The following is a 23,098-nucleotide window of genomic DNA, read 5'->3' as shown; positions in this document are numbered from 1 at the left end:
AACACTTTTTTTCTAATTAACCTCTTTATGTATGGTAATTTTAGACATATCTCTAAATAATAGAAAATTACCTAACACATACACACACATATGTAATATGTGATTTATCTTTGAAATTTCACTAATTTTACCTAAAAGCTACCTGACTACTACATCAGGTTTAAAGCAATGCTTATTTTATTTTATTCAGTTAGGATGAATATGTGTGTGAATAAAGAATTATATGAATATTCAATAAAATCTATACAAGATGAAATGGGATAACTAGTGGTGGGAAAAGAAACATTTAAAATGCTGGAAAAGTTACAAATAATATAGAGCGATTGAGCTATCTTTAGAAAGAGCCCAGCAAATAGAGTGATTTGTTATATTAAGTTTACATGAGAAGTTTGCGGGGACTAATGTATTTGCCTGTCTATTTTAGCAAAGTATATTGATGGAGAATTCCAGAAGGGCTATAATAACAGAGTTATCAAGCAGAAGAGCGATCTTTATGTGAATAACCATGGGAAAACAATGTTCATTACTTAACTGTGTCAATTTGTAGAATGATCATCATGAGTTAATATAATCTAACAAGCACATTAAAATGAGATGTGAATGTTTATATGAGAAATATCTGGTTTTAGTGATTGGAAATTCATTACCTCATAAAGCTCTCCTGGTGCCATAATGCAAAATTCTTCTAAATGCTCAATCAATAGCGTTTTTTTTCTTTTTAAATCTTTGACTTTGACTCTCATTTGGCTTTGTCCTTGTGGGTCCTCAGTCATTTACTTGAGTCTCCCACACCCTCTGTGTTTATTGTGCCAAACTACATTCACAGTTTGCCCATACTCTGAGTGGCAAATTGTGTTAGTTTCCTGTGGCTGCTGGAAGTACTTGATAGTTTAGAGTAGCTGAAGTTTATTGTCTCCCAGTGCTGGAGGCCAGAAGTCTCAAAGCAGTGTTCCTGAGCTGCGGCTGAGGTGCTGCCAGGGGTGTGCTCTGACCCTCCACTCTTCCCTCTGCCCAGGCTCTACGGGAGGCCCTTTCTTGCCTCTTCTAACTGCCGGTGGCTGCCGGCACTCCTTGGTGTCTGTCTGTATGACTCCATTTTTTGCCCACATGGTCAAAGTGCCTTCTTCTCTTCTGTCTGTGTCAAATCTCCTTTGACATCTTTCTTATGATTGTATTTAGGGCCCATTTGAATAATCCAGGATAATCTCCCTATCACAAGATGCTTAGTTTAATTGCATCTGAAAGATCTTTTTTTTTTTTTTCCCTTCCACATAAGGCAATATGTATAGGTGCCAGGGATGAGGACCTGATATTTTTGGAGGCCAATATTCAGTCTGCTATACATATGTATCCAGAATTAAGCACAATTTCTTCTTCTCATTAAGGTAATAGGCTTTCCTACAGATGTCTTCATTTTTGTTCTCACCATCCCTCTGATCTCCATAACTCAGGAAAAAAAAGATAAATTATTCTTAAGTCTTCCCTCTCACTTCCTTCCCTTATTCAGATTACACAAAAGCCAGTAACTTCCCCTGTAGCAACATATGGGGGGCATCTCTGTCTCCCTTTCTACTATTTATTCCTGCCTCCGATCTACTTCAATTTTTCATTGTTTCTCACACAGACTACTGCAGTGGACACTGAAATTGTCTTTTCACTTATATTTTTTTCATCCAGTGCAGTGCAGTACTTAAAGCAGTTCTGATTTTGCTCCTTCTAAAACCTTCAGTGGACTGCTCACTTGCATAATTATTGCGGTGGTGTTCAGTCTTTCTAGTCTCTTGGCCAATCTGTCGCAACTAAGATACATTAAATCCTTTATACACACTGGACACTGTTCTCAACTAAAATTAGTTTAGTTTTTACAATAATTCTATGAATCAGATACCTTTACTATGATGATTTACGAGTAATTGAAGGCACAGAGAGATTAACAACTCTTTAGTATTACATGGCAGCCAGTGGAGGGAGCCAAGAAGCTGCAAATCCAGGCATCCTAACTCTGCAGTCTTTTGTATTTATCCACTAAGCTCACTCTTTCTAACTTTTCTCTCCTTTTCCTAACTTTGCATGCATATTTCCTCATATGTAGATACCTTCTACTGTGTCTAAATTGGATTACCGATGGTTCACTAAATCCACCTCATGGCTTGCCCCCTCTACATTTTTATAACTCAATAATTTCTTTCAGTGGAAAACCTCTCAATACATTTAGCTTATCTCAAATGTCAACTCCTGCATGAATCCTTACATTTTTTTCCTTTTCTTTTCCTTTTTTTTTCCCCAGCTGAATGCGATCTTTTCTTCCCCTGAATTGTAGGAAAGGAAAAATCAGATATGAAGAGAGAACTGATCATTGTTTAAGGAGGTGGTGATAATATTACAGACAGCTTTAATTCCATTCTTCTTCCTGTCCTGGAACGTTGCCATTGGGCCTAATGCCTGTCACACAGGCAGGGTATCTGTTGCCATGTGGCACTCACCCCTGGAAAGGAGACACCAGCATTCACTTGATGGGAAGAATGATGATGGTCTATTTTGTAAATAAGAAATTTTTAATGAATGTAATTGTGATAATTATTTAGCAAATGAGTGCGTTGCTTACAATTATAATAGACTTTAGCTAAATAAAATAAATTTATTTTAATAAAGTTAGTCCTTCCCTTCCTCCAAAACAATAAAATATATACTACACAAAGAGAAAAAGGATCACATCTACAGTTGTGGGGGTCCTGTGGGTTCTTGCAAAAGCTCAAGCTGTGCCAAGTGAAGTACAACAAAGTAACACATGCCTCTTTCTTTAAATAAAATTTAATAGACATGAGAGAATTGTACTCCAGCATCTCCCTTCTCAACTTTAGGGACCTTCACAGTAATCTAGTTATTATGACTCCATTCATAAAAATAATCTTTAAAAGATGTACCCAAATCAGTTATAAAGTATAATTTTGGTCATCCATATTGAGACCTTTTAAAAATGTGCATAGGGGATAATGTTATTTTTTTTAAAGATTTTATTTATTTGACAGAGAGAGACACAGCGAGAGAGGGAACACAAGCGGGGGGAGTGGGAGAGGGAGAAGCAGGCTTCCTGCTGAGCAGGTATCATGACCTGAGCTGAAGGCAGACGCTTAACGACTGAGCCACCCAGGCGTCCCAATAATGTTATTATTTTTTTTAATGAAAGGAAATTGAGCAAAGGTTAGGCAAATAAAGGAAAATAAAATGTATCCAGTATAAACCTAGCTAAACTGGCAAGAATCGAGCACTCCAAAACATAAAAGTTCACCAATTGTTTGGAAAATGCATTGGGATTCCTGGCACTAAGACATTAATTAACCCAAAGCCTTTATTTTTAGTTTTTTAGTTTTTATTTCTTCATTTACTTTATATATATATATATATATATATATAGAGAGAGAGAGAGAGAGAGAGAGAGAGTTAAAGAGAGTGGGGGGGGAAGGGGTAGAAGGGGAGGGAGAGGGACAAGCAGACTCCCTGCTGAGCAGACACGGGCTCCATGTGGGGCTCCATCTCATGACCCTGAGATCATGATCTGAGCCAAAATCAAGAGTCAGGCACTTAACTGACTGAACCACCCAGACACCCCTAACCCATAGCCTTTAATAAAGAGAATACTCTGAGATGGTGACAGACGTTATCAATGTTATACGCGTAGTAAACACTGCTAGGTGCCCCATGGGCTCTTCTCACCAAAGTCAGCTCCTGTAGGCTAGTGCCACAATGGCAAAGATCAGTTCTGTTAAAATCTTTCTAGGAAGAGCCACAGTGACATGGTCCCAGCTTGGAGTTCTCTCTTCTAATACGGCGAGGAGGACTGTAGTATTAGTATCTTGTTAGAAATATGTTTTCTTATCAGTAATTATTATTTCACAGGTGCAAGTTGTCAGCTTTGCTACAGAACATAATTGGGATTCTCTGGACTTTTATGATGGGGGAGACAACAATGCTCCACGACTCGGAAGTTATTCAGGTAAATAGAAGAGCTGAGCTTAATTAAAACACAGATATAATTAGGAATATAAAAATCTCTCTCTCTTTTTAAAAGAGCTTCCAAGTCTCTGACTTGGCAGTTTAAATTCCTTTTTATAAACTATACACAGGGAACTAAATTACAAGGTGAGAAATTTGAAAGGCATAAAAGGTAATGACATTGAAATTGCTATTTAAAACCTTACTATTTTCTTACTATATTTATGTAATTACTTATGATGCCTTTATAGTAATATTTTCAGCTGAGCTGTGGTTCAGGAATAATATGTGTGCCCTTTTCCCTTAAATAGTTAAAAATTAGACAGTGCTTGGTAATTATGCTCTATCTACTCAATAGAGTGTGACCCAGCCATTAAAATAATTTTAGAGACTGTGTAACAACATGGTAAATGTTACAAGGTACTGTTGAGTGAGAATAAAGAGAATTTAAAATTATTTCTAGGAAATGAATAAAATTATATAAAGTGAATTAATACCGAGGTACCAAGACCAGAAGGTTTTTAAATTTGTTAAGGTGTTTAAAGGTAATTTATGCAATAATCTAACAGCTTTTTCCAGCATATGAAAAGTGAAATCCAGTTTTACTCTAATTTTAACTATACTTTTTAACTGTAGACATAGGAACATAACTAAATCATGAACTTTTACATTTCAGATATACTTGAATCAGTGTGAATGGTTTTAAGTTTTTAATAGATTTTAAAATAGAGTATGATAACCAGTTTTTCAGCATCACCATTGAGAAAAGGAAAGAAGAAATATCTGGAGTAGGAGTGACTTGGTTTAGTCATAGAAAGTATTTTCGATATAGATTAAGGTAGAAGTCTTTCTTGGAAGAAATCTCATAACATTTTGAGTATACATTTGTTTAGAATAGATTGGGGGTATACTTTCTTAATAATAAATACAACAATGAAGATAATAAAAGTGACAACAGCTGTTGATTTACCAAGTGCTAAGTCTATGTGAGGCTTGTCATACATCTCATTTGCTCTTTCTAGCAGTTCTGGTACTTGATTGAAGCTTAGAGAGATTAAGTTGCCTGAGGTTGTACAGCTACTGTTAGAATGAGACTGGAGCCCAGCTGGTGTGACTCCAGAGCCAGAACTCTTAATCACTAAGATTCTCTAGGAGACTAAGGGCAGGTTGAGTTTACCTCTGTCTTCAGTGATTCAGTGAGGACACTATGGACAGATAACAGGTTGAAAACAAAAACAAAAACAAAGCAATTATATGTTCTATAATGAATTAGTCCTGACTTCTTTTATAGAAGGATCAGTGAGTGGTTAAGGTCCACAGATTTGTACAAAGTAAGTATAAAGTAACTAGTTACAGAAAAATTTTGCAACACTATCAACTAATATGTTATCTTAAAACATGGATTTGACACTTTTTTTTATGCTTGTCATTTGAAACTGCTTGAGTTGTAATCTTAAGGATCTTGAACTATTACTCAATGTCAAATAGTGGAGAAGTAATTGCTTCAAGCAGATATTTTGTTTTCAACTCCATAATTGAATAAAGTCAAGTTGACTTCCTTTAGAAATTCAGAAGTACATCATTATGATATATTTGCTGGGAGACACAGCTAATACTAGTTTATAATTGGGATTTTTCAAACACTACTTACCAGCTTTGCTGTCAGAGTATAAGATACATCAAGGTACTTTACCTGGTATAGAAGAACATACATACATGCATACATCCATACATAAATGAAATGCATATATATTTGTATATAATATATATATAATAAAAAGGGCAATAAATCTTCTGAACCCATACATAATCTTAAGTTACTATACTATAAAAATCACCTGCAGACTTTAAAATTAAACTTCCTATTAGCTCATGCATGGAATATTGAAATCCACATGAAATTCAAAATATTTATTTTAGGTGACCTGTAAAACTTACTGCGTTGACCAGCTCTTTGTACCTGCCTATTTTTAGGAAGCAATCTAGAGTGATCCCAAAGGACCATCTCCTTGGAGATAGTCACAAACAATAAAATGAAAGAGAAATGTGGGACATATTTTTTTTATCAAAAAATTCCTGAAAAAACAATTGACCAATACATAATCTCAGTGATAATCTATTGGCTGATTAGTAGTTAACTTACTTAGTTTTACTATAATATTTATTATGTGATCATTGACCTGCCTTTCCAATTATCATTTCAGGAACAACAATACCCCAACTGTTGAATAGTACGTCTAATAATCTATATCTAAATTTTCAATCAGACATCAGCGTTTCTGCTGCAGGATTTCACCTTGAATACACAGGTAAGTATAATATCATGTGCTACTCAAGAAATTTAAGAACAAGTTTATATTAATTTTTAAATATTAATTCTTTTGAATGTAGAAATTAAATGGACTTTGTCAGGAGAGAATATTGTCTTATTTTTTAAAGATTTTGATGTGCTCCTCCAATTCATTTACAAAACTATATAAAGTTTTAATTATTTTCAACAGAATTTACAAGTGTTTTCTTTTTTCTTTTACTGTAAGAACAATGAGATTTACCCTGAAATTTTTAATACACAATACAGTAGTGTTAACTATAGGTACAATGTTGTACAGCAGATCTCTAGAACTTACTCATCTTGCATCATTGAAACTTTATACCTGTTGAACAGAAGCTTCCCCTTTCCTCCAGCCTTGGCAACTACCATTCTACTTTCTATTTCTGTGAGTTTGACTATTTTTATGTATTTATTTATTTATCTATTTTTTATTATCATTTTTTTATTTGACTATTTTAGATACTTCATATAAGTGCTGTCATGTAGTATTTGTCCTTCTTTGTCTGGTTTATTTCACTTAGTATAATGTGTACTAGGTTCAACCATGTTGTTGCTTTTGGCAGGATTTCCTCCTCTTTTTTTAAGACAATGATATTACATTGTATGTATATACCATCTTTTCTTTATTAATTTATCTTTTAATAGGCATTTCAGTTGTTTCCATATCTTGGCTATTGTGAGTGATGCTGCAATGAAAATAGGAGCACAGATGTCTCTTTGAGATTATTTCAAATGTTTTGTAAATATACTCAGATGGGATTGCTAGATCATATAATAGATCTACTTTTAATTTCTTTAAAAACGTCTGTACTGTTTTCCATAGTGGTTCCACCAATTTACATTCCTATCAACATTGTATAAGGGTTCCAGTTTTTCCACATCTTCACCAACACATACTTTTTTTTTTTTTAAGATTTATTTATTTATTTGAGAGAGCAAGAGAATGCATGCAGGGTTGGGGAGGGAGTAGGGGAAGGAGAGAATCTCAAGCTGACTCCATGCTGAGTGTGCAGCCCAACATGGGGCTCGATCTCACAACCACTGTGACTATGACCTGAGCCAAAATCAAGAGTTGGTCATTTAACCAACTGAGCAACCCAGGCACCCCAACATGTATTTTTTTTTTAAAACAAGAACATTTTATAGTTATCAAAAGGAAACATATCCTAACAAAAACTCCAGTTTTGAGTATTTATGAACCACATAACATAGCATCAACATTCTTAAAGCAGATAGTCAAGAAATATAAGGAGAAATAAACAGAAATGCATTATGAAATTGACCAAAATTGATCCCTGTACAGAAATTCTACATAGAGCAATAATCATAGGAGTAATACAGAAAATAATTGTTTAAAAGTACCCCAAACACACACACACACACAAACACACACACACACATACACACACACACACACACACAATACCAGGTCCAAATGACTTCACATAGAAATATTGCCGACCTTTAAGGACCAGGTAATCCCAATGCTGTTTTAATTATTCTATCTTCTGTGGTTATCACAGGTTCCCATAATGCAATAGAAAACTACAAGCCAAACTCTTCTATGAATATGATGCAAAAGTTTTATTTTTTCAGTTCATTGAAATTTAATTGACACATAACATTGTGTTGTTCTTGAACTTATACAATGTGTCGATTTGATATATGTATTTATTGCAAAATGATTACACAATATGGATAGTTAATACCTCTATAGCTTACATAATTACCTTCTTTTTTTCTTTGTGTGTATGTGTGTGGGTGTGTGGGTGTGTGTGTGAGAGAGAGAGAGAGAATACTTAAAATCTAGTCTCTTAGCAACTTGCAAGTATGTGATATAATATTGCAAACCATTGTCACCTAGATGCCCCAGAAGATTAATTTTTAATTTGATATAGTTCCACTTATTTATTTTGCATTTGTTGCTTGTACTTTTGGTGTCATATCCAAAAAAAATCAATGACAAGACCAATGTCCAGGAGCTTTTTTTCTAATTTTCCTTAGGACTTTTACAATATGGGGTTTTATTCCAATTCTGAATAATTTTTGTGAGTAGTATAAGATAGGGGTCCAATTTCATTCTTCTACATATGATTAAACAGTTTCCCCAGCACCATTTATGGGGAAAAGACTTTTCCCCTTGAGTATTCTTGGCATCTTTGTCAAATGTTAGTTGGCTGTATATGTGAGGGTTTATTTCTGGGCTCTCAATTCTGTTACATTGGTGTGTATGTCCATTTTTATGCCAGTACCATACTGTTTGATTACTATAGCTTTGTAATAGTTTGAAATCAGAAAGAATGATGCCTCTAGTTTTATACTTCTTTCTCAGGATTGCTTTGGGTATTCAGGGTCTTTTGTGGTTCCATGAATTTCTGTCTCTGTGAAATCATGCTGTTGGAATTTTGATATGAATTCTGTTGAATATATAGATGGCTTAAATGTGGTTAAATTTGTTCCCAAATTTTATTGTTGTTACTGTTTATGCTATTGTAAATGGTATTATTTTCTTTCTTTTTGAGATATTCTGTTTTTAGTGTATAATAACACAACTAATTTCTGAATGTTGATTTTTTTATCCTGCAGCTTTATTGAATTTGTTCATTAGCTCTAAGAGTTTTTGGTGGAGTCTCTAGGATTTTGTGTACATAAGATCTCATCATTTTCCAACAGAGATAATTTTACTTTCCTTTCTGGTTTGGATGTCTTTCATTTCTTTTTCTTGCATAATTACTCTGGCTAGAACTTTCAGTGCTCTGTTGAATGAGAGTCATGAAACTGGGCACCTTTAGTCTTCTTCCCTATCTTAGAGGAAAAGTCCTCAGTCTTTCACCATTGAGTCTGATATTAGCTGTGGGCTTTTCATATATGGCCTTCATTAAGTTGAGGTTCATTCCTTCTATACCCATTTTGTTGAGAGTTTTTATCATGAAGGGTGTTTTGTCAGATGCTTTTTCTGTGTCTATTGAGATTATCACATGATTTTTTATCTTTCATTGTACTAATATGATGCCTCACATTTTTTTGATTTGCATGTGTTGAACTATCTTTGCATCCCAGGCATAAATTCCACTTGATGGTGGTGTATAATCCTTTTGATATGTTGTTGAGTTTGGTTTGCTACTATTTTGTTAAAAAAATTTACATCTGTATTCATCATGGATTTTGGCCTGTCATTTTTTTCTTGTACTGTCCTTATTGGGCTTTGGTATCAGGGTAATTCTGATTTCATAAAATGAGATTTAGAATGTTCTCTCCTCTTCAGTTTTTCAGAAGAGTTTGAGAAGGACTAGCATTAATTCCTTTTTACATGTTTGGCAAAATTCACCCATGAAGCCATCTAGTCCTGGGCTTTTCTTTATTGGAAGGCTTTTGATCACTAGTTTAATTTCTTACTTGTTATTGGTCTGTTCAGATTTTCTGTTTCTTCATGTTTTAGTTGGTAGGTTATATGTTTCTAGAAATTTGTCCATTTTTTATAGATTATCCATTTTTTTGGTATATAATTGTTCATAGCAGTCTTTTATGATCCTTTTTATTTCTTTGATATCAGTGTAATGTCTCTTCTTTCATTTCTGGTTTTATTTATGTAAGTCTTCTCTGCCACCCCTCCTTTTTTTTTAGTTAATCTATCGAATGTTATGTCAATTTTGTGTACCTTTTCAAAAACCAGCTCTTCATTTCTTTGGTCTTTTCTGTTGTTTTTCTGTTCTCTATTTTATTTATTTCTGCTTTGATCTTTGTTACTTCCTTTATTCTGCTAACTTTTGGATTTAGTGTATTCTTTTTCTAGTTCCTTGAGATGTAAATTTAGTTTGTTTATTTGAGATCTTCCTTTTTTCAAATGTAGACATTTATTGCTATAAACTTCCTCTCAGAACTGCTTTTGCTGTATCCCACAAGTTTTGGTATGTTGTGTTTCTCCTCTTTTTGTTTGTTCATTTCAAGATTTTTTTTGATTTTCCTTTTGATTTATTCTTTCAATAATTGGCCATTTATGAGCATACTATTTGATTTCCACATATTTGTCCACATATTTGTGAATTTTCCAGTGTTCCTTCTGTTATTGATTTCTAGTTTCATGCCATGTGGTTGGAAAAGATTTTTGATATAATTTCACTCTTAACTTTGCTAAGACTTCTTTAGTGATGTAATATATGATTTATCCTGGAGAATGTTGTGCATGTACTTGAGAAAAAATATGTATTTTGTTGCTTTGTAATGAATGTTTTGTATATGTCTGTTAGGTTCATTTGGTCTGAAGTATTGTTAAAATCCAATATGTCCTTAATACTTTTCTATCTAGATGATCCATATATTGTTGAAAGTGAAGTACTGAAGTCCCCTACCGTTACTGTCTTGTTGTCTACTTTTCCCTTCAGATCTGTTAGTATATGCTTAATATATTTGGGTAGTGCTCTGGTGTTAGCTGCATATATAAAAAATTATATAATATATATATGAAATATATAATTTATTTAATTTATTAATAAATTATATATATAATTTATTTATTTTAGAGAGAGAGCACATGAGTGGAGGGTGGGGCAGAGGGAGAGAGGAAGAGAGAATCTCAAGCACACTCTGTGCTGAGTGGAACCCAACATGGGTCTTCAGGGGACCCTGAGATCATGACCTGCACCAAAATCAAGAGTCAGATGTTAACTGACTGAACCACCCAGGCGCCCCTATTTGCATATATATTTATGATTACTATATCCCCTTGATTAAATGATCTAATTGTTATGCAATGGCTTTCTTTATCTCTAGTAATAGCTTTTGAGTTAAAGTTTATATTGCCAGATATAAGTATGGCTACTACTGCCTGTTTTGGTTTCCATTTGCATGGAATATCTTTTATTATCCCTTCACTTTGAGCATATGTGTATCCTGAAGTGAGTTTCTAGTAGGCAGCATACAGTTGTTTTATTTTGTTTTTTGTTTGTTTTATTTTTTAAATCCATTCAGCTACTCTATGTCTTTTGCTTGGAGAATACCACCCATTTACATTTAGAGTAATTACTTACTTACTAATACCATCTTATCAATTATTTTCTGGCTTTGTTATAGTTCCCATATTACTTTCTTTCTCTTACTTTTTTCTTTTATGAATAGGTGATTTTCCAGAGTGGTGTGCTTGATTCCCTTCTTCTTATGCTTTGACTTCTTCTGCTTTGGACTACTGTGAGCTTTTGCTTTGTGGTTACTATGAGACTTACATGAACTATTTTCTAGATATAACTATCTATTTTACACTAACAACTTCATTCACCTAATAAATCTCTGTCCTTTTACTTCCCACTTTGTGTTTTTGATGTCACAATTTACCTTATTTTTTTTGTATTCCTTAACAAATTATTATGCTGTAGTTAATTTTAAACCTTTTGTCCTTTACTTTTATACTAGAATTAAGTAGTTAATACACCACTGTTATACAGAATTAAAGTATTTTGAATTTAAATGTATACTTACCTTCACCAGTGTGTTGTATATTTTTGTATGTTTTCATGTTACTAATTAGCGTCCTTACATTTCACCTTGAGAGACTGCTTTCCGCATTTCTTGTAAGACAGGTCTAGTGGTAATGAACTCCATTAACTTTTGTTTGTGTGGGGCCATCTCTCCTTCTTCTGACGTTTTCTAATGGATTACTTTACTGTTTAGAGTATTCTTGCTTGAGAGTTTTATTCTTTCAGCACTTTGAGTATAACATCACTCTCTGTCCTTTTCTATAAGGTTTCTCCTGAGAAAGTCACTGATATTGCCTTGTACAGGTCCCCTTGTAAATTATGAGCTTGTCCAAATCTCTCCCCAGATTTTGGAAGTTCTGTGCCATTACTTCTGTAATAACTTTTTTAAAAAAGATTTATTTAGTTATTTGAGAGAGGGAGAGAGAGAGAGAGAGAGAGAGAGAGAGAAGAGGGGCAGAGGGAGAGAGAGAGAATCCCGAAGCAGACTCCCTGATGAGTATGGAGCCTGATGTGGGGCTCAATCCCAGGACCCTGAGATCATGACCTGAGCCAAAAATCAAGAGTTAGCTGCTTAACTCACTGAGCCACACAGATGCCCCACTGTATGTATTTCTGCTCTCCTCTTCTCCTTCTGAGATTCTCTTCTGAGATCCTTCAGATCTCTTTGTTAAACTTTTCATTTTGATCATGTGTCGTTTTCTTGATTTTGAAGAATTATTTTTTGTGAGTTTCTTTGTAGTTTATTGAGCTTCCTTAAAACAGGTATTTTAAATTCTTTTTGAGGTAAATTGCAGAGCTCCATGTCTTTGGGGTCCATTACTGGAAAATTATTGTGTTCTTTTGGTGGTGTCATGTTTTCTGGATTTCTCATGTTTCTTGAAATTTTGTGTTACTGTCTTTGTGTTTAAAATAGTAACCTTCTCCAGTCGTTACTGGTTGACTTCAGGAGAGAAATATCTTCCTTTAGTCCTGGTGGGGATTTTGAGGCTTTCTCAGACCTTCTAAGAATATGTATGTTCCGTACTTCTGCTCCCTCTTATGACAGAGCTCTGAGGCTTGTATTCCTTCTCTCAATCTTCTAGAGCCAGGCCCTGTACGAACGACTTCACAGCTAATTGCTCAAGTCTGTTGTCCCTTCTGGGTCCACAAATTTGGGCCAGCTTTCTGCACATGCTCACCCACTGTTATCTTGGGGAATGGGTGATGCAGATAAAGTCAAATTTTTCCTCTTATCCTCAGCAGTGTGTCCAATTTTGATTTTTTTGTTGTTGTTCCAATGGTGGGTTGGACTTCTACCAGACTCCTGGGCCTCCATAAATGGTCTCTCATTCATGGGTAATTGTGTAAATCTGTGTTCTCCAGAAGCTCCTAAACTGTGGCTCAGAGGTGCTAGAGCCAGTTCAAAGGGCACTTTCAGAATCCACAGCCAGCACCAAAGTCTATGTGCCTATTACCTGATACACTGGTAGGTGAGACTCCTCTTGGATCCCTAGGTGTATTTTTTGATGACAGAACCAAAGGCCAATAGGGTTGTTGACAAGTTCTCAGGGCTATGCAATTGTTTCTCACTCAGCCACCTAGGGGCTGGTCTGTCTTTTCCAAATGGCTCTTCTCATTGAATGAGATTCATTCACTGGGATTTCACCATGTCCTACCTGGCTATCACATCTCCCACAAAGGCATGTTGTCCATGGATGACTGCCATATTGTTGTTGCTAAGGGGAGGATATAATAAGGGGCATCTTAGTCAGCCATCTGGTGGACATCACTCCTTTTTCTTTTTTTAACAATAGCCATCCTAATAGGTGTGACGTGATGATCTCATTGTGGTTTTGCTTTGCTTGCATTTTCCTGATGACTAGAGATGTTGAGCATCTTTTCATACCCCTGTTGGTAATTTGTATGTCATCTCTGGAGAAATGTCTATTTAAGTCCTTTGCCTATTTTAAAAATCGGATTATTTATTTTCATTATTTAGTTGTACGAGTTCCTTATATATTTTACATATTAACCCGATATTAGATATATGGCTTGCAAACATTTTCTCCATTCTTTAGGTTCCTTCTTGCTCTATTGATTGTTTCCTTTGCCGTGCAGAAGCCTTTTATTTTGATGTTGCCCCACTTGTGTATTTTTGTTCCCTCTGCTTTGTTGTCATGCCCAGGAAAACATTATCAAGACCAGCATCATGACACTTTCCCCTATGTTTTCTTCTAGGAATTTTACATTTTCAGATCTTATCTTTAAGTCTTTAATCCATTTTGAGTTAACTTTTATATATGATGTAAGATAAGGGTCTGTTTTTATTCTTTTGCTTTGGACATCCAGTTTTCTCAACATCATTTGTTTAAGAGATTATTCTCTCTCCATTGTATATTTTGGCATCCTTGACAAAGATAAGTTGATGTGGGTTTATCAACTGGATTCTCTGTATTCTCTATTCTTTTTCATTCATTTTTTGTCTATCTTAATGCCAATACCATACTGTTTTAATTATTGTAATTTTATGTATTTTGATATTAGGAAGTGTGATGTCTCCAGTTTTGATCCTCATTCTCAAGATTGCTTTGGCTACTTGTGTCTTTTGTAGTTCCATATAAATTTTAGGATTATTTATTTATCTAATTCAGTAAAAATGCCATGGGGATTTTGGTAGTGATTGCATCGAATCTGTAGATAACTTTGGGTATTATGGATGTTTTAACAATATTATGTCTTCCAATCCGTGAACATGGCATTTCTTTCCATTTATTTGTGTCTTTTTCAATTTCTTCCGTCAGTGTTTTGTCATTTTCCATATGCAAGTCTTCATTTCTTTGGTTAACTTTATTCCCTAGTATTTTATTCTTTTTGATGCTACTGTAAATAGGATTGTTTTCTAAATTTCCTTTTCAGTTACTTTGGTGTTAGTATATTGAATTACAAGTGATTTCTGATATTTTGTATAGCAACCTTACAGAATTTAATGTCCTGTGGAGTTAGGCTTTTCTACATAGAAGATCCTGTCACCTGCAAACAGAGATATGTCCACTTCTTCCTTAATTTGGATTTTTTTTTTCTTGCCCAATTTCTCTGATTAGGATTCCAGTACTATGTGAGTAGAAGTGGTGAGAGTTGGGCATCCTTGCTCCTGATCTCAGATGAAAAGCTTTGAGGTTTTTGTTTGTTTGTTTGTTTTGTTTTGTTTTGTTTTTACCATTGAGTATGATGATAGCTGTGGGTTTTTCATGTATGGCCTGTATTGTTTCAAGGTACATTCCATTATATCTAATTTGTTGGGAGTATTCATCATAAAAGGATATTGCACTTTGTCAAATGCTTTTTCTGCATCTATTAAGATAATCATATGATTATTATCCTTTAATCTGTTATTATAGTATATCACATTTATTTGTGTATGTTGAACCATCCTTGCATCCCAGGGATAAATTCCATTTGATCATAGTGTATAATCCTTTTGATGTGCTGTTTAATTTGGTTTGCTAGTATTTTGCTATGGATTTTTGCATCTGTTTCATCAGGTATGTTGTCCTATAGTTTTTTTGTAATATCTTTGTCTATGGTCATCAGGGAAATGCTGGTTTCAAAAAATGAATTTGGAACTGTTTCTTCTTCTTCAATATTTTTGAAAGAGTTTGAGAGGGATCAATGTTAATTCTTTAAATGTAGGTAAAATTTACCCATGCAGTCACCTGTTCCTGAGCTTTACTCTGCTGGGAAGATTTTGGTTATGTGTTTAATCTACCTACTCATTATTGGTCTTTTGACATTTTATGTTTCTTCATGATTCACTGGGTAGATTGTATATTTATAGGAATTTTTCGTTTCTTCTATCCAATTTGTTGGTGTGTAACTGTTTATTGTAGTCTCTTAAGATCCTTTTTATTCCTATGGTATCAGATGTAATGTCTCCTTTTTCATTATAAGTATTGTCTAATTGTAAAAAGAACTGGATTCTGTAGATATTTTAATCCTGTAATTGGACTAAGTGACTTTTCTGGTTGCATAGAAAATAAATACTAATTGCCCAACTCTTTACAAAACTTTTAGAGACAAAAATGTCTTATGCACATTAGTTAAATACATATATGGGACATAGATGATTTTGTTTTTGTTTTTGTTTTTTTTCTTTGCTACATAAAATTATCACAAGTATAATGGGAGATTATTTCGGTAATTTTGGGTTTATCTACTGTCTCCCTACAATGTAAGCTCCAGGAAGACAGGATCTGCCATTAGCACAGGACCATGTCCATTTAGGATATCCTTTTGTCTCTTGCACTAAGCACAGCCCTTGAATCTTATTAGGCATTCACAATACATTTTTTGGCTGCCATACAACACCTAGAAGTAGAAGATAAACATGTAATATTGGCACATATTATTAATATCAGTGAACTTATACTGATGCTGGTGTTCATTACTTTAATCTGTGCACATTTTATACTTGTGTTGGCTTCTGCTGCCTGACGGTATTACCACTAGATATTATTTCCTCAAAATCATTTTTCCAGGCCACTCAGTCCATCACTGCAACCTCATAACTTACACTGGAAATTCTGATAAAATAGAAACTCCCTGTGGGAAGGAACAGGGGCTCTAATGATAGGCATGTGCTAAATAAATACTGGTTAATCGATTTTGGACAAATTTTTTTTTTTGGTTTATTTTGTAGTTCAGTTTCCAGCTATTTCTAACCTCAGATACAATAAATCTGTCATTGTAATGTAAATAGATGACAAATCAGTAAAAGATGATTCATTCATTCTTCATTCAACCGTAAATATATGGAACAGCTATGATATATCAGACAGTATGCTCAACATGGAAAATGCAAAGATAACTGTCACCGTATCTTTCTTTGGGAAGATACAGTCTAGCAGAAGAGACAGAAAGGCAAAGCAGTAACACGGTGCTGTAAATATAGGAATAGAGATATTTATGGTAGAGTGCACAAAAGTGGAACGTAACAGACTCCATTTAGGAAGTTCAGGAAGTACTTCAAGTAGGACATGACACTTTGGCAGAGTCTTAACAAATAAGCAGGAATTTTACAATTAGACAAAAAGAATTGGATTATTTTAGCATGAAAACTTCACGTTCAGACAGAGCTATGACATATAGCACGTTCAGGAGAAATACAGCCAGTTCAGTAGGATTAGGATGTAAAGTTTGAGGCAGCACTAGGAACTAAGGCTGCTTCTATAGGCAGGGCTACTCCTGAAGGGTGTAGGATGTCATTACCAGAAATTTGACTTCATATAGACAATACAGTTAAAAAGCAGCATATGTTTTGATAGGTAATTCATAATATAGATTATTAAATTATACAAAGAAACTGAGGGAGTTTTTTTTTTTTTAAGTTCCTCATATACAACTTTGGCATTTATAGAATGTTTTGTTGGATGCCAAAAAGGTCCTTTATTTATATAAGATATATAATATAAGATAATTAAAATTTAATGGAATTGCTTACCCAGTTATTTATAATTTTTCAGATAATTCTTTTGGTTAGAAACTCTTTTTTTAAAGATTTTATTTATTTGAGAGGGAAAGAGAGCAAACACAAGCAGGGGGGAGGGGCAGCAGGAGAGGGGGAAGCAGACTCCCCGCTGAACTAGGAGCCCATCTTGGGACTTGATCCCAGGACCCTGAGTTCATGACCTGAGCTGAAGGCAGCCGTTTAACCAACAGAGCCACCCAGGCACCTCTTTGTTAGAAACTCTTAATTATGTTCAATAAATGAAGGACATTGAGTCATATCCTAATCAATAAATAATAGGTGCTAATAATACATAGCAGCTTGTTTCTTAGAACAAATAATTGAGAGTTTGATCTTCTTAAAGGAAAACAATGACTAGCGTACTTAAATCTCACAAATCTTGAAAACCAACATCTTTGACAGAAAAGACATGCTAGAAATATAATCTAAGCATCTTAAATCATGATCTCTAATTTAAAGAGTAGAGTTTAGTACCTAACTATGTCAAGGACAGTCTGATGAGAACTGTAGAAGGATTAGAAGGTAAATGAGATAAATCTCTGTCCTAATCAAGTGTAAACTTTATTACATGGAATGTGTTTTTGCCCTATTATTTGTGATTATTTATCTGTGTTATGAGTTATTTCTATCAAATGAACAATCAAAGAATGCTAGGATTTTCTAAGTTTGTTATCTGGATTGAATTCAAGAATGTGGCAAAGAATTCACCACTGGTAATGAATGAACATAAGAACAAATGATGTATCATGTATATATTATATGTGCTGTTGCTTTAAAAAATATGACTATTCACAGGCAATGGCATTTAGTTTGTTAGCTTTGAGTTCACATAATCTGAAGTAAATATTCACAAAATGACGCTTTGACTTCAAACTGATCCCCAGATACTTCTTAAGAATTAGTAGACATCTTGATTCTCCACCCATGAGAAAAACAAATAGAAAAGCATGGCACTATATGTTAGGCAATTGGAAGACATTATTAACTGTACTTTTCAAAAATCACAAAGTGGAATCCTATTAGAAGATGATAAAATGACCACCAAAATTTGTAAGCATTGTGTCGAGGGCCCTTAACTAACACATCAAACCATTTGCTTGATGTTTCCTTTTAACTGGAACAAAATTCTAAAAAACCTCCTGGGTTAAAATAAATATAATAAAAAAATACCAGTACTACAAAAAGCATGTAAAGTTATATTAAGACATTAATTTTTATCAAATTATAACTTAATAGAAGCAGTTAAACTATTCTCCATATAGAAAAAGGCTTCCTTTTTGGAGAAATTAAATATATGCCTCACTTGGTAGTTACCCTTGGTAATGTTGTCACATAAAAATGCTTCAGTTTCATGTGTTGCTTTTAAACAAGTCAGTGAATCTGAATTTAAACAGAAAGTATAGATTAGTACAGAATTAAACAGAAAGATGAAGAAGTGTAGAGAAATAGATGAGAAAATGTTTACACAGTATGGGAAAAGCAGGACAATTTAGGACAGGGGGACAGATAAAGAGAGGAGAGAAAAGAGAAAAAGATGAAATTAGTGGACAGTCGTGAAATCAGTACCTGAGAATGCCTGATGTTCTTTTAATTAATTAAAAAGATTTTGGAATGTTCTTCATGTTTTCAAATCTATTGTCTGATCAATAAGGACATTTGCAAAACACTGAGTTAAGTGCAAGAGAATGGGGGGGGCGAGGTCAAACAAGGAAATTTAAGTCCAGCTTTACAGAATTAAAATGACTAATAACTTATGCTCTAGTCTTCGAGGACAAATTTATAAAACAAGCTATGGCAATATTTTTGGCTGCCTATTACTAACAGATTGAAAAGCAGTTACAATACATTTGGTGGATCAAATGCTGCCCAGAGCAGCTGTGGTTTTGGTGCAGTGTCCAACAGGGTAATCTCAAAGGCTGTCTGATCACTGAGTGCACACTGGAAAGATCCCTTCCAGAAATGCTGGAGAATATATCCAAGCACAGTGGTTTCTGTTTTTTTTTTTTCTTTTGCAAATAGTCTCTCTTGTTTGTGGAAAGGGTACCTTAATTTCTGTCAAGTTTTTAAATCTTCCCATAGTGAAGAAACATTTATTTTGTTTTATTTCAACAATCTGACCACTTGTGGAGGTAGGTTATGTTAACTAGACATAAACATTTTAAAGAACTTCTTTATGTTCTCAGAAGCCCCCAAATGAATGGTTGAGATGTAAGAACACAATGGCCTCTTTAAGAGGAAACTATTTTTTAAATGAATGTAAAGATGACATGAAAAAAATTAAATCTAAGTTTTGATACTTAGAAAAAGCAAAATGCTTAAGCAGTTGGGTACTAGGAAAATAATGAGTGTGTCTGTCTGTTATAAACAAGGTAGTTATATTAACTTTTCTCCATTGAGAAGACACCTATTTCACTGCACATCTTTGGTATTTCATTTCTGGCATCCTCTGAGATATAAGTTCTGTCCACAGGGTAACATAAGGAGGAAATCACAATGGGGAATAACGGTCTCATAATCACACTACGAATACCAGCAACAGATGCAGAAGACATTAAGGTTTGCTATAAAAAGGACAGACTTCATGTTTGTTTGTTTTGTTTTTAACCAAGGAAGTAGACTCTTCCTATATTCCTAAAGGATGATTTTAAATAATAAAGGTCTCAGGAAACATGGCAGGTGTTCTTCTGTCTTGGGGAATGGGAATTTGGCTGAGATTCCTTCCAGTAAGTAAGTATATTCTCTGTCTGATTTTCCTACCCACTCATGAGGCTTTTAGAAAACAAATTCTAGATTATCCAATGGCACAATTACTAGACAGATATGCCTTGCTTTTTATTTATTTGAAAGGTAAATGCTGACAAATAGGTTGATTTTTATCTACAGCGCTCTTTTCCTCCTTGAACTGGAGATCATGACGTTTTAATTTAGGAATGCCAGACCATGATGATTATGACTACGATTATCGTCAAACAAATCTGATGTTCCTTGTGCCCATTCTATCCTTCCCATGCCTTGGTCGCATTATTTCTAGAGGCCCATTTTGATCATTTCACGTCATTGTTTTCCTATTAGCTGTTAAAGAAAGGTAACATTCTTTAGCCTCCTGCTCCCACAGTAATTTCTTATGTCATTTTTTTACCACATGTATTTTGTAATATTTCCCCACTTAATCAAATGAAGTAATTGTTTTCTAGATATATCATGTGTTTCCTATTACATCATTAGTTTTTGATATAGTGTTGCATGATTCATTGTTTGCATATAACACCCAGTGCTCCGTGCAGAACGTGCCCTCTTTAATACCCATCACCAGGCTAACCCATCTCCCCACCTCCCTCCCCTCTAGAACCCTCAGTTTGTTTCTCAGAGTCCATAGTCTCTCATGGTTCATCTCTCCCTCCAATTCCGCCCCCCTCATTTTTCCCTTCCTACTATCTTCTTTTTTTTTTTTTTAACATATAATGTATTATTTGTTTCAGAGGTACAGGTCTGTGATTCATCAGTCTTATACAATTCACTGCACTCACCATAGCACATACCTTCCCCAATGTCTATCACCCAGCCACCCCATCCCTCCCACCCCCCACCACTCCAGCAACCCTCAGTTTGTTTCCTGAGATTAAGAATTCCTCATATCAAGGAGATCATATGATACATGTCTTTCTCTGATTGACTTATTTCTCTTAGCATAACACCCTCTTGTTTTTAATTTATATATCACCCTAAATCTTAACTGATCCAATCAGCTCATTCTAGAAGTGTTTTTTCTTCTTTTTCTGGATTCTGATATCATTCCCTTTTACTCCCTCAATGCTTATATATTTATTAATTTGACAAATATTTACTGAACACTTGTGTGTCAGGCATAGTTTACATTTTTGAATGAAAGAGACAATATCCTCTTGTCTTCTTGGAGCTTATAATCTAGCAGGTGAGGACAAAATAGACAAAAATGTAATAAATTATTAAGCTATAGAGCACTTCAGAAAGTGAAAATTCATAGAAGAAGATAGATGGGGGCACCTGGGAGGCTCAGTTGGTTGAGCCAACGAGTCTTGGTTTCGGCTGAGGTTGTGATCTCAAGGTCGTGGGATCATGCCCTGGAATGGGCTCCACACTCAGTGAGGAGTCTGCTTGAGATTCTCTCCCTCTGCTCTTCCCCTCCCCCCACTGTCTCTCTCTCTAAAAAATAAATAAGTAAATAAATAAATAAATAAAATCTTAAAAAAAGAAGATAGATGAAGGGTTGAGGGATCCGGAATGCTAGGGCTGCAGAGAGGATGTTTTGATGGTCAGGGTACATCTTTAAGAGAAGTTGACATTTGAGCACAGGATGGAAGGCGGTTCAGGAATAAGCCTTGCTGATATGTGAAGAAAGGGTGTTTTAGGGGATAGCCAGAGCAAGTACCCTAAAACATAAGTATGAAGAACAGCAAAGAGGCAAGAACAGGAAGAAATGAGGTGAGAGAGAGAAGGGGAGATGCTGTCTTGTAGGCTATTGTAATTGAATATGGGACTCATTAGAAAGTTTTGAGCAGAGAAATGGCATGCTCTGACTTATAAGGTACTATGGTATTTTGCAGTTATGAATGTTTAGGTAATTGATTTTACTTAGCATTCTTGAATTATTTTTCAATGAATATTTAGCTACTTGAGGGCAGTCTATTGTATATCATTTATTTCTGACACTATCCAACACAATGTTGTATTTTTGTTTTTACATCCCCAGTGATTATTTACTAGAAAATTGAAAAAAAAAGGAACTACATTTATCCAAAAAGATAACTGTATATTTGTGTAATTATACTACTCTGTATAACTGTACATTATGAGTTGGCTGTTATCACCCAGGTACCCAGAGTTCTGATGGCCAAACAAGCTAGTTGCACCAACTATGTTTCTAATAGGTTCTTTTGTTAGTTCCTTATTAGAGAAGGAGGACTAGCTTTAAAAAAAAAAAAAACATATTTTTAAAATTAAAAAACAATTTGTTTTTGTACCACTTTGTTTTCTTCTCAGGTGTTAGTCTGTATTTTTAAAGAAAATTTCTATGCTGCTGGGCTAAACTCTTTCATACATTTTGCCTTTTAAAATATTTGAAACAAAGATACCCTCTTCCCTCTCATGCTTTCTATCTCTCATTCTCTCTCTCTCTCAAATAAATAAATAAAATCTTTAAAAAAAAAAAGGGGCGCCTGGGTGGCTCAGTTGGTTAAGCGACTGCCTTCGGCTCAGGTCATGATCCTGGAGTCCCGGGATCGAGTCCCGCATCGGGCTTCCTGCTCAGCAGGGAGTCTGCTTCTCCCTCTGACCCTCTTCCCTCTCGTGCTTTCTATCTCTCATTCTCTCTCTCAAATAAATAAATAAAATCTTTAAAAAAAAATAAAAAATAAAAAAAAATAAAAAAAAAAGGGTACCTGGGTGGCTCAGTTGGTTAAGCGACTGCCTTCAGCTCAGGTCATGATCCTGGAGTCCCGGGATCGAGTCCCACATCGGGCTTCCTGCTCAGCAGGGAGTCTGCTTCTCCCTCTGACCCTCTTCCCTCTCGTGCTTTCTATCTCTCATTCTCTCTCTCTCTCAAATAAATAAAATCTTTAAAGAAAAACAAAGATAACTATTTCATAATTTGGTAAATCCTAATAGTTGAGGCTCACACTTGCTTGTCTATCCATGATGGCTTTCAAAGTGCGGAATATCTATAGTATAAGCACCCATGTGTATCAGAGCATTATGACCCATAAGCATTTGAATGACTACTTAGGTTCTTCGATAGCCACTTAACAATACCTCCATCATGAT

At 34.8% G+C, this 23,098-nt stretch overlaps 1 protein-coding gene across 4 annotated transcripts in view; it reads left to right on the top strand.

Moving 5' to 3' along the window:
* CSMD3 (CUB and Sushi multiple domains 3) overlaps positions 1-23,098 on the top strand; it is a 1,160,406-nt gene that overhangs the window by 1,009,590 nt on the left and 127,718 nt on the right. For all 4 annotated transcript variants that reach the window (XM_027574671.2, XM_027574666.2, XM_027574669.2 and 1 more), the window contains 2 exons: positions 3,898-3,994; positions 6,198-6,302. In XM_027574671.2, coding sequence (XP_027430472.2) covers positions 3,898-3,994; positions 6,198-6,302 — 202 coding nt within the window. The remainder of the gene's footprint in view (positions 1-3,897; positions 3,995-6,197; positions 6,303-23,098) is intronic.

This window comes from Zalophus californianus, chromosome 4 (assembly GCF_009762305.2).
Source record: "Zalophus californianus isolate mZalCal1 chromosome 4, mZalCal1.pri.v2, whole genome shotgun sequence".
Classification (NCBI taxonomy): Eukaryota; Metazoa; Chordata; class Mammalia; order Carnivora; family Otariidae; genus Zalophus; species Zalophus californianus.
Note: the sequence above shows the minus strand (reverse complement) of the source record. Positions and strands in the feature narration are given on the sequence as shown.